This window comes from Canis lupus, chromosome 5 (assembly GCF_011100685.1).
Source record: "Canis lupus familiaris isolate Mischka breed German Shepherd chromosome 5, alternate assembly UU_Cfam_GSD_1.0, whole genome shotgun sequence".
In the NCBI taxonomy this organism is placed as follows: Eukaryota; Metazoa; Chordata; class Mammalia; order Carnivora; family Canidae; genus Canis; species Canis lupus.
In genome coordinates this window covers 39,692,146-39,703,846 of record NC_049226.1, presented here as the reverse complement: position 1 = coordinate 39,703,846, position 11,701 = coordinate 39,692,146, and the positions used below count along the sequence as shown (strand labels likewise).

At 55.4% G+C, this 11,701-nt stretch overlaps 1 protein-coding gene and 1 long non-coding RNA gene across 2 annotated transcripts in view; one reads left to right on the top strand and one right to left on the bottom strand.

Annotated features, from left to right (window-relative positions):
* Positions 1-11,701, bottom strand: part of LRRC75A (leucine rich repeat containing 75A) — a 42,446-nt gene that overhangs the window by 2,116 nt on the left and 28,629 nt on the right. Inside the window, exon 3 of the mRNA XM_038536996.1 lies at positions 2,124-2,239. Coding sequence (XP_038392924.1) covers positions 2,124-2,239 — 116 coding nt within the window. The remainder of the gene's footprint in view (positions 1-2,123; positions 2,240-11,701) is intronic.
* Positions 4,142-6,089, top strand: LOC119871858. Its single transcript, XR_005359576.1, has 2 exons — positions 4,142-4,223; positions 5,735-6,089. It is a non-coding gene; the product is annotated as an uncharacterized LOC119871858 (long non-coding RNA).

Below are 11,701 nucleotides of genomic sequence, written 5' to 3'. Positions count from 1 at the left end.
AAAACGGAGCTAATTGGAGTCCCACAGAATTGTTAGGTGAAATGAAGTAACAGATGCAGAGCATTTAGGATGGTGCCTTGTATATGTGAGCAAAGAATGAATATTTGCTGTTGTCATTATTAACCACTTAGACTGAGCTTCCTGTTTCCCCAAGAGCAGCACAAAGTCTCTTGAGGCCTTTCAACACAATCCTGCCCACCAGATGGGGAGTCCTTAGGGAGAGCTCTGTAGGACAGCAGGTGAGCCGGGGGTGGGGGGGAGCCCACAGGGGCGCTGAACCTAGGATGGTAGCAGCTGCCTGCTGGGAGCTCAGTGCTCTGCACCCCATTCCACTCTACCATCTGCTATTCCTTCCTCTTCTTTCTTCCTGCTCCTTGCTCTGCGGCCAGGGCTCCCCATTTCCAGGTACCCAGGCAAACCTTGGGGCCCCAGCGGTGGGAAGGAGAGGAGGGTGGAGGGGGTTCACAGCCTGGACTTCCTTTTCGCAAAAAAATGTTAAGTCTCTATCCTTGAGATGTGAAACCGAAAGGCTACTTAGAATTTCCTCATCTTTCCTCCCAGGGCATGACCTCTAAGTGCTCAAAACACTGCCTGGCATGTGTTCAGTGTGATTGAAGTCCTGGCTGTTGTTGATGTCGTTAATCCAGATCCATTACACGTAGTACGTGGTTAACAACCTGAGTCTGGGGTTTGAATCCAACCTGGCCATTTAGAAGCTGGGTGATCATGGCCAAACGGTGACATTAATGTCCCCTACCTTGTTCCTACTATATGCCAGGCACTGTCCTAGGCACTGAGGTCATAGTAGTGGACAAGATGGACAAGATCCCCGTTTGTACTCTACGAGGGGGGAGACAAGAAATAAGACTCTGAAGTGAGAGTAGCTTGGACATGGCTACTCAGGGAAGGCTTCTGTGAGGACTTAATTTGAGCTGACATTTGAAGAAAAAGTGGGCTAACAGAAGAGTCTGATAAAAGTTCCAGGAGAGGGCGGGCATGGGCAAAGGCTCAGACAGAAAGTTTGGTGTCTGTGAGCCAACAGAAAGGCCAGCATGGTTGCAGTGAGGGGAAATGGGAGGTGAGCGACCAGAGGGCCTGAGCGTCCACCGCAGAGGACCCTCTTCAGACTTCATTCAAGTGTGACAGGAAGCCACCCCGTTGGGAGAGAGGCTTTTGAAAGAACAGACAAAACATGCGTGTGTGTTGGGGAGGCAGAAGAGGAGGCTCCTGGACTCCTGCCGAGCTCACATTTCTAGCTGTTCAATCCTAAAGACTGAGGTCATCACGGACTCCTCAGGGCCTTCCAGGTTCCACCTGCTCTGACCCCACGTACAACCCCTGACTTGAGCCCGGCTGGAGCCCATCTCTGAGCTTCATGAGAGCCTCACTCTCTTCCTCCACCTGGGAATGCTCCTCTCCTGCCTTTGGGTGGAGGAGTCCAGAAGGGAAAGAGGAACCAGGGCTCTCGTCAGCAAGGGAGGGCAGCCCTGCCCCTGCCCAGCCCTTGGGAAGGACACAAGCCACTCTGCCCCATGGTCCTTTGCAAGAAAGGCAGGGGTACTCCCTCCAGAAAGCCTGACTTCCAGGCTCCCTTTCACTTGCTTCCAAAGGTGCTATGCCCGCTGGTTCTGTGTCCCATGTACCCCCCCAATCTTCAGGGGGGCATAAAACCTTTGAGGGTTCTCACTGCCACGTGGCCCAGGGGCATGGCTGGGGTCCGAGTCCCCGTAGGAGACATTCAGGAGAAGTGGCGGATTCAGTGGCAGTGCCCAATCATGTCTTCCCATCCCTCCTGAACGGGCCCATAGTCCCCAGCTCCCAATCCAGACCAGGGCCCCACGAGCAGCTCCCCTCAGGGGACATCCGCTCCAGCATGCCCCCCTGGAATGCTCCCCTGGCTGCTCTCCCCACCCAACCCTGAGTTCTCCTTCAAGCTCACCTCCTTCAGGCACCTTCCAAGACAACCGCTCTGGTTCCAGCCCCTCCCTCAGCACTGGGAGGGAATGCTGTGTGCCGCATGCCCAGCCGGCCATGGATCCCCTTTGGGCTGTCCTTGGACACCAGGCCAGAGGGGTGGGGGGAGGGGAGGCAGGGTAGATCCAGCTCAGGTGACAGAGACTCACCAGGCCTGAGGCTTCCTCTTCACCAGCCCCCGGTGCCGCCTCCACTGGGAGTGGGGGCTGAGGTGGTATGTCAGCTGCCGGCACAGCTTCTCCATGGCGCCCAGCGAGTCGCCTTCCTGCAGAGGCAACCACAGGCGGCAGGACCCTGAGTTCCCTGGGACAGGCAGGGGACACCAGGCCCTCAACTCCAGCTTCCTGTCTCCACGGGAAGGGCGCACCCCCAGGCTGAGCTGGGGGAGGCCTGTTCTGTTGGCTCTCAGGGGGCCCCCCTTAGCAGAAAGCCATTGGTCGCAAACTAAAATGCACCATGGCTCCAATTTCTGTGAATTCGCTGCTTTCATGGCACAACTGAGATTTATATAAAACCCTAAATTCCAGGCAATCTGACAACAATTGACCAGAGCTGAGTGCTGGCTGACCCCTGAGCCAGGATTCATCATGGTCCCAGGCTCTCCCCAGAGGCCAGGGCCATTCTGCTCATTCATTGCTCCACAAATGTTGACTGAGCCCCTACCAGGTGCCCGGCAATTGTTCTAGGCAATTGTCCTAGAAGTTGTTCTCTCTCTTGTATTTCACATAGCAAAGGGAAATATTTTTATGATGCCTCCAGTGGGAAAACTTAATGAATGAGGAGTTCAAGTCTTTTCCAGTGCAATTCATTCATCTTCTGGGTGGGCCCTAATCCAATATGACTGGTGTCCTCATGAAAAGCCCATAGGACACACACAGGCACAGAGGGAAGGCCATGTGAGGACCCTGGAGGAGACGGCCATCTTCAAGCCAAGGAGAGGCCTTTAAGAAACCAGTCCTGCCAACACCTTGATCCTGGACTTCCAGCCTTCACAACTAGGAGAAAATACATTTCTGTTGTTTAAGTGGTATTTTGTTATGGCGGCCCTAACAAACTTACATTGGGTTAAAGGATGCGGCAAAGACATGCTAGAGAGACCCCACCTCTGTCCCATGAGCCATGAGAGGGCTGTCAATAGACAGTCACCAAGCCCCGGGGGTGGGGGGCCAACAGCATGTGCTCCTGCCCAGTGGCCCAGTGCTAAGAGCCAAGAGCCAGGAAGTGCCAGGGCTCAGACGCAAACCCGCATTTGGAGAGAAACCTGGATCCGGTGAGGTTCAACCATTAACCCGCATCCAGTGCCTGGCACACAGTGGGCACTCAGTAAAGGCCAGCCCGATGGTTGCTACCATCATCACCGTGCTAATGGAGACACAGCATACTGAGTAGGTAAGAGCATGGACTCGGAGCCAAACCGTGTAGATTTGAACCCTTGCTTCGTTACCTCCTCTGTGACCTTGGGAAGTCACTTGACCTTCAATCCTCCTGTATGAAGGGATAACAGAACCCAACTCACAGGGGATTTTCTGAGGACAAAATGAGTCACTCCTTGTGGAGTGCTGTGACTGTGGCTCAGCACACAGTAAACTCTCGAATAATGCCCTGGCGGGGAAAAGGAGGATTACTCCTCCCAAGTGAGTTGGGCCTTTATTTTATGTTTTTAAGATTTTATTTATTTTTGAGAGAGAGAGAGGGAGAGGGAGAGGGAGAGGGAGAGAAGGAACACAGAGGAGGGGCAGAGGGAGAAGCAGACTCCCCACCGAGCAGAGTCCGATGTGGAACTTGATCCCAGGACTCTGGGATCATAACCTGAGCTGAAGGCAGATGCTTAACAGACTGAGCCACCCAGACACCTATGAATTGGGCTTTTAAGGGCTGAAAGGTTTATGATTTTTGTATGGAAAGAGGAAAGACGATATAAGAGGCATCTCCTGAGTGAGGAGGAAATGTGCAAAGGTTTGGGTGTTGGGGGGGTGTTACAGGTGCGGGAGCAGGTGGCAATCTGGGGGGTCTGCTCACCTCTCGCCACCTCCATGGCCACCACTTTAGTTCAAGCCTCTATCATCTGTCACCTGGGTTGCTGCACATGGACAATACACTAGGACTTCACGGAATTCCCACAACACTCCAGAGCAGAACTACTTTCATTATCCCCATTTTACAGAGGAGGGAACTGAAGCATAGACAGCAGGACTGGGGCTGTTGGAAAGGCTAGAAGACCCTGAGGGCAGAGACAGGAGAGGGAAGAGGTAGGTGTTGAGTATCCAAAGAGGTGAAGCTTCTGAGCAGGGATCCAGGAGACAGAGGCTCAAACCTGAATGGAATTGGTATAGACAGCAATGGTCTCTGGTTCTCCAAGAACCTCACTTCCTCTTGCCTACGCCTGCCTGTCTGATGTCACCTGTCACTTTAGGCGACCTGGTGACCTGAGTTGCCATGTTCTGATTCTAGATTTGTTCTGAGTGTATGTGAAGGGAAGCAGGAGAAGCGGGCAGGGGCTCCAAGAGAGAACAGTTTGCATTTTGGGACTGTCCCTCCAACAAAGCAGTTCAGGGTCAGATGGGCCTGGCCCTGAACTGCTTTGTGCAGTTTGGGGCTCCCTGCCAGGCCTGCAGAAAGCCCTGAAAGTGACAGGGGCCACCACACTTGACCAACAGTGCTCAGGATGGAGCAGGTATGGGCAGGGCGGGGATGAGGAAGGATCCAGGCTTAGGGCTGGGGACCTGGAGAGAAGGCAAGGGGCTCCAGGAGAGAAGGGGAGGAGAAGGCAGGACGGGGGAATAACTGGCTCATTTGCAGCCACGTGGACCCCTCCTGAGGGATTTGTGAGGCTGGGGCTCAAGACATCATCACCCTCCGATTAAACCCCGTGGCCACGGAAGGAATTGGGGATAAAGCAAGGGCCAGGGAGAGGCCACACCAGGCCCAAAGGGATGAACGAAGGCACAGTGTAGCCATGGGCACCAAGGAAAAGAAGGATTGGAGGGACTCCAGTGAGGAGACCTTGGCCAGAAGAGGCTCAGGGTGGGGCGGTCATGGTGGGGGCCAGGGTGAAGGCCAACTCTGGAGGCCAAAGGGAGGATGGGATGTGACAGCAGAGATGGTGCACTGACTGGGCCCCACCAGCATGGGTGGGCAGCATGCATGCAGGGATTTTTTTTTTTTAAGATTTTATTTATTTATTCATGAGAGACACAGAGAGAGAGAGGCAAAGACACAGGCAGAGGGAGAGCAATCTCCCTGCAGGGAACTCGTGGGACTCGATCCCAGCACCCTGGGATCACGCCCTGAGCCGAAGGCAGACGCTCAAGCTCAACCGCTGAGCCACCCAGGGATCCCCAAGGGATTTTTTTTAAAAAAAGCTCCACAGATGATTCCCCAGTGTCTCCAGGGTGGAGAAGCACCAGTTCGAACCAGTTCAGAGACAAGGATGAAGGGGGGTGGGACTGGGTGGCCAGCCCAGCCTCACTCCCCAGACCACCCGGGCGCCCAGAACAGGGTCACTCTCCCAAAGCTGAGAACCGAGCTCGTCGGCCTCCGCTCCTCCTCCAAACACTTCCCAGGGCTTCCAAAGTCCGGGGCCACCCTCTGGGCGCGAGCAGCTGGGCGCTGGACCAGGAAACAAAGAGGAAAAGGCGGCAAAGCGGCCGCCGCAGGGCGCGGGCACCGCCGCAAGGGGGCAGCGGGGTGCAAGGCGAGGCAAGGGGCGGACCGCGCAGGGCCGTTCCCGGCCGGAGACTGAGCAAGCCTGTTCGCTCAGCGACAGGGACAATAGACACGCTCACCTCACAGCCGATCTGAGACACGCCGTGAGCCGGTGTCCTCCCCTCCGTCTGTCTGGGCTCCGTGAACGACAGCCAACACCGAGCGCGCATCTGCTACGGGACGCGTCGCCTGTGCGGGCGGCGCGCACCAGCTCCTCGCGATCCTGGAGCCCACAACAGCCCCATGAAACCCGCGCTCCTGGGATCCCCGCTTTGCAAGTGAGGGAACTGAGGCCCCACGAGCTTGTGGGATGGGATCAGGACGCAAAGCCGGCTCTGGGGCTGGCATCCTTCCTAACCGGCCATCTCACCCTGCGCTGCCCTCCCAGTGATAAATCTTTTTAAAAAAGATTTTATTTACTTATTTATTTATTTGAGAGAGCGCGAGCATGAGCAGCGGGGGAAGGGCACAGGGAGAGGGAGCAGACCCCTCTCCCCCAACCAAGCTGCGCAGGAGCCCGATGCGGGCGGGGCTCGATCCTGTCGAGCCGAAGGCGGACGCTCAGCCAACTGAGCCACCCAAGACCCCTCCCCGCCCCCACGGTGATCAATCTTTTGGTTGGTGGGTTCCAAGTGTTCCTATCATTTGCACCCGCAAAAGCCTTAAGCAAGCCCCTCTAATTTCCCCCCAACTCCCTGGATTTTTCGAAACCCACCCCCCTTCCGCGGAGAAGAGGACAAAGCAGGGCTGGCTCGGAGCTGGAGCAGAAGAAGGTGGCGAGGCAGGGGCTGGATGGGCACGGTGGAGGCAGAGCAGGAGGAAGTGTCGTTTCTCCGTGGTTGCCAGAAACAGTAGCCACGCGCCCCTTGCGCAACCTTGGCGGAGGAGTCGGACCACCGGGACCGCAAGTTACCCGGCCCGTGTGCCCTGCACGCCCTGCGCGCACCCGCAGGCCCCTCGGTGCAGCCAGACCCCAGCCCAAGCTGCAGCAGATTGGTCCAGAAGCAGGCATGGGCAGAGGCAGCCAATCAGACCTTTCTTGCAGACCAGACGCAACCCCCCCCCCCCCCCCCCCCCCCCCCCCCCCCCGCCTGCTCAGGGTCTAGACACCCACGGGGAGCCCTGGGGAAGGCAGAGTGTGGCCCGGGGTGGTGCAGCCCAGAAAAGGGATGGAGCGCTGTCTGCTACTGCAGTTCATCTGTACCTCTACCTCTAGCCCCTCCTCCAAGCGCGGCTGTTTTGGGGCCCAAGAAGACCCCATGGTATCAGGATAAATTCTCTTCCCAGCTTGAGGCAGTGCCCCTGGACTTGTGCTCCTGGCAACAGAGCCCCAGTCCACACCGCAGGCTCACAGGCAGAGTGTGGGACGCCTGGGTGGCTCAGTGGTTGAGCGTCTGCCTTTGGCTCAGGGCATGGTCCCGGGATCCTGGGATCAAGTCTCCCATCTGGTTCCCTGCGGGGAGTCTGCTTCTCCCTCTGCCTGTGTCTCTGCCTCTCTCTCTCTCATGAATAAATAAAATCTTAAAAAAAAAATAAAGGCAGTTGTGGAATTAATTCTGCAGTTCTTCCTCCCCCATCCATGGAAAAGGAAAAGTAAGGAGAGGGAAGTATGGTGCGAGTCTGGGGAGATTGGGCACCGTATCAGGGTTGATCTGGGTGACCTAGGATGTGGCTAGGTCGTAGAAGATCTAGGTGTGTGTCTGCCTTGCTCTTTTCTTGGATCACTTGCTCTGGGATAATAAGCCAGCTGCCCCGATGTGTGTGTGGAAGCTCCAGCGGCCCTATGCCACAGTCTCATGTGGCAAGAAACTGAGGCTTCCTGCCAGCAGCCAGGGGGTGTGCCAGCCCGGAAGGGGGCCTGCCACTGTCCACCAAACCCGTAGATATTTGCAGCCCTGGCCACTGTCACAAGGGACCCTAATCTAGAATGACCTAGGTTAGGCTACAGAGACTACACAATGATCAATGTCTATTGTTTTAAGCCACTAAATTCTGGGGTCATTTGTTACACAGCAATAGAAAATACAGCACGGTGCTGGAAAAAGTGTTCTCATGGCTCTGGTGTCATGGCTTGCACCCAAGGCCCTTTCTGTGGTAACAACTTCCTGCTGCCGCTTGTCTTTGGGTGTCTCAATATCCCCCACTGGTTTCCTTTCTCCTGCCCACAACCGTGGAAAGAGTCCCATTATTAAACTCTCAAAAATTCACAATGGAATGTGTTGGCCTGCTTCCCGCCAGGGCCCTGCATGATGCAAGATGTAGTTGTGAGCAAGACAGATGCCATCTCTTGTCCCTTTGGAACTGATAGTCTTGTGGGGAAGGCAGACAATATGTTAGCTGACAAATAAATAAGCAAGATTGCGTGGGAGACCAGTGAGTGAAATGAAGCCATAAACAGGACATGGGAGAGCCTTGTGAGCTAGGCTGGTCACTGAAGGTTCTGAGAGGGGGCATCTGGGTGGCTCAGTGGTTGAGCATCTGCCTTCAGCTCAGGTCATGATCCCCGGGTCCTGGGATCGAGTCCCACATTGGGCTCTCCACAGGGAGCCTGCTTTTCCCTCTGCCTGTGTCTCTGCTTCTCTCTGTGTGTCTCTCATGAATAAATAAATAAAATCTTCAAAAAAAAAAAAAAAGGAGTTTGGGTTTTAGTGAAACTACGACACAATGGAAGGTTTCTCAGAGAGGTACTTAGGTGATCCAATTGACCTTGCAGATTCCTCTCTGGCTGCTCTCAGAGCACAGAGGGCAGGGAGGCAGGAGTGGAGGCCCAGAGTCCCACTGGAGGCTCTGCCAGTAGCCTTAAGGAGGAGGATGTGGGGACCAGAAGGGCCTTTGAGAGACCCCAACACACTAGGGAATGAGGGCTGTTGGGACTTGCTGGTTGTGGTGGACAACATGGGTGCTCCATTCAAATCACTTGGATCCACTTTTTCCAATTTTGTGACCCTCCCTTCTTTGGTGTACTTCTGCCCGGAGGACCAGCACCTGTCCTGCTCTGTGGTGAGTGCCCACCCTTTTTTTTTTTTTTTTTTTTAAGATTTTGTGTATTTATTTATGCAAGACACACACACAGAGGCAAAGACATAGGCAGAAGGAGAAGCAGGCTCGCTGTGGGGAACCTGATGCAGGACTCGATCCCAGGACTCTGAGATCAAGACCTGATCAGGAGACAGGAGTGCCTGGGAACTTACCTCCTCAGGGAGAGCCCCTCACTCTGGCCAGTGCGGGGGTTTGAAAGCCCAGCCCCTTTCCCTTGAGGAACCAGGTGGAAGCTGCTTGCCCTCCCCAGGATGGAGCCTGGGCTGGCCTGGCTTCCCCGGGGCACCTCCCCAACAAATTGCTGTACACACACCCTCATTTTAGCATCTGCTCGTGGGGACCCTGACTGTAGACATGAAGGGATGTGTGGGGCTGGAGCTGGGGTGCAGGGAAGGAAGGAGTCTCTAAAATTGCCCGCTAAATGGGGCACCTGGGTGGCTCAGTGGTTGAACATCTGCCTTCGGCTCAGGGCGTGATCCTGGGTTCCTGGGATCGAGTCCCACATCAGGCTCCCCGCAGGGAACCTGCTTCTTCCTCTGCCTACGTTTCTGTCTCTCTCATGAATAAACAAACAAAATCTTAAAAAAAAAAAAAAAAAAGAGGTAGGTGACTTCTGAGCTTGAAGCTTGGCTATGGATTCATCAGCACAGAGTCATGGGCGCGATGGGATTTTGACTGTCCTCCTTCTGGGGACACGCACAGACCCACATTTTCTAGGGCCTGGGCCCACATCCAGCTGGCACACAGGAGAGGACTTTTGGTAGGCTGGGACTCATTTGAGGGGGTCATCTTAGTTGTGGGGTTATTTGTCTGCTGGATGCTGAAACAGATTGGACCAGGAAGGCCTACTTATTTGTCTCACGTCACAGCTGAGGGAAACGCTGCCTCCTAGCGGAGAGTCTTGGCATAGTAACCTTAAGGCCCACACTTGGAATGATCTGGGCTTCTCAGATGAAAGAGCCAAGAACAGGAATTCCTGGCCAGCCCCGAGCCAGCTCACGTTTTGGGGTGGGGGCCAGGGCTGCCCCTAACACCAGTTTGGGGGCCTCAGAGTCAGGACCTCCCACCCTGGCCTCAACCACAACCAGGAGAGTCCTTTTGAATGAAGGGCCTCTCCTGCCACCTGGCCTATGGGTATGGTTAGGGGAACCAGCCTGGCCGGTTCCAACAGGGCCGGGCCTCCAACAGGGCTGACACCACTGGCTGGCTCTGGAAATCTGGAAATCAGAGGCCGGCCCCTAATTCTCCAAGACTCTGAGCCTACAACCTTGCCTCAGGATCTCACCACGGACCTGCTAAGTCTGAGGACCCTGCTTGGCACACGGTGGGTGCTCAATGACTAGGTAAACCTTAGCTTCCGTGTACATGGTACAAATGCCTGAGCTTCTGGAAGCTTCTCCTGAATCAGCTCACTGAACTCTCAAAATGGCTCTACAGGGGAGGGTGTTGTCATGTGTCTTTGGAGTTGAAGAAAACAAAGTTCAGCTAATTAAGTGACCCGAGAAAGCAACACCCATGCCATGGACCTAATGTCTGACTCTGTCACCCCAACCTGTGGGGGGGACCCCACCCCGGTGTGATGGTGTCTGGAGGTGGGGCCTTTAGGGGGTTAAGCAGGATTAGAAGAGGTCACAAGGGTTAAACGAAGAAGCCAGAGAGCCAGCTGGCTTGCTTTCCACCCACCCATGAGGCCACCACGAGGAGGCGGCCGTCTGCAAACCTGGAAGAGGGCTCTCACCAGAACCGCGCCCTGTGGGCGCCCTGACCCTGGATTCCCGGCTTCCAGAACTGGGAGCAAGACATTACTGTTGTTTACAAGGCCCCCTGTCAGTGGTTTCGTGTTGTAGCAGCCTGAGCGCAGACAACCCGGGTGTGCCCCCCCCCCCCCCCCATGGTCCCCACCCCGCCGGAGGGGATGGAGCTCAGTCCAGACAGAACCCCTGGGGCCACCTCTCCTTCCTGCTCCCCCACAGGCCTCCTCATCTGGCCCCGATGCAGCCCTACCAGCCCCACCAGAGCACTGACAGCGCCCGCACCCTGCCCGGAACTGAGGCCCAGATCATACCTGTGGGGGTCACCTTCATCAGATTACGTCATTACCTGAATTTGGTCTTCCCCAACTCTAAAATGTGCATAAAAATGACATCTCTCCTATGGAGCTGCTTTGAGGGCCCTGTGATCTGTCATCCCTTCACCTGTGGGCATCTCATCCCGTTCCAGAAAAGGCAGAGGTCTGGCACCCGTGAAGCCTACAGACGCTGCTCCCAGCTTCCCTGGGCTGAGCCAGGTACAATCTGAATGAGAAGTGGAGGTGATTCCAGGCCCAGCTGATTCTCCTACAGCTCCTGGCAGCAGCCGCTCTTCCCCAGCCTGCCAACCCCACTACCAGCTTTTTCTTACCATCACATATTTGAGCTCAGCGTTCCTGGCTTCTGCGGCATCCCACCACCAACCCCAACCCACCCCGTGCTTGGCCCCGACTGGCTCCCAGCCCTTCAGAGCTGGCTCCTCACCTAAGTCTTGGTGCCAGACGGCCCCAGAAGCCAGAGAGAAGGTCCTAGATGAAGGCCCAGATGGAGGCCCAGCTTCAGAGCAATGGAGCCCCCCTGAGCAACCAGGTTCAAGTCTGTGCTCAGGCCAAGTGAGGAGGTGGGTTTGACAGTCACCTCCTCCCTCCTATCCTAAATCCTCCTCCTCTGAAAGCAGAAGCTTCCCTCAGGCGCTCCTGGGTCCTGCTCTGGCTTCCTGTCCCTGCCACAGGGGAAGTGCTTCTTTTGGAAGCTGCTGGAAATTGAGGGATGGGAGGGAAAAGCTCTAGGGTGGAGCTACTCAGCTCCCGTCCTATAGGAATGAAGGCTCCATGCTGCTGGAGCTTCCTGTTTTCCAAGGGGAGCTGAATATGGAGCATGTGTGAAATATTCTGAGTTTTAAATGTTGGCAAGGAATCTGGATTTAATACACTGGGAGGCCAAACAAAAACCAA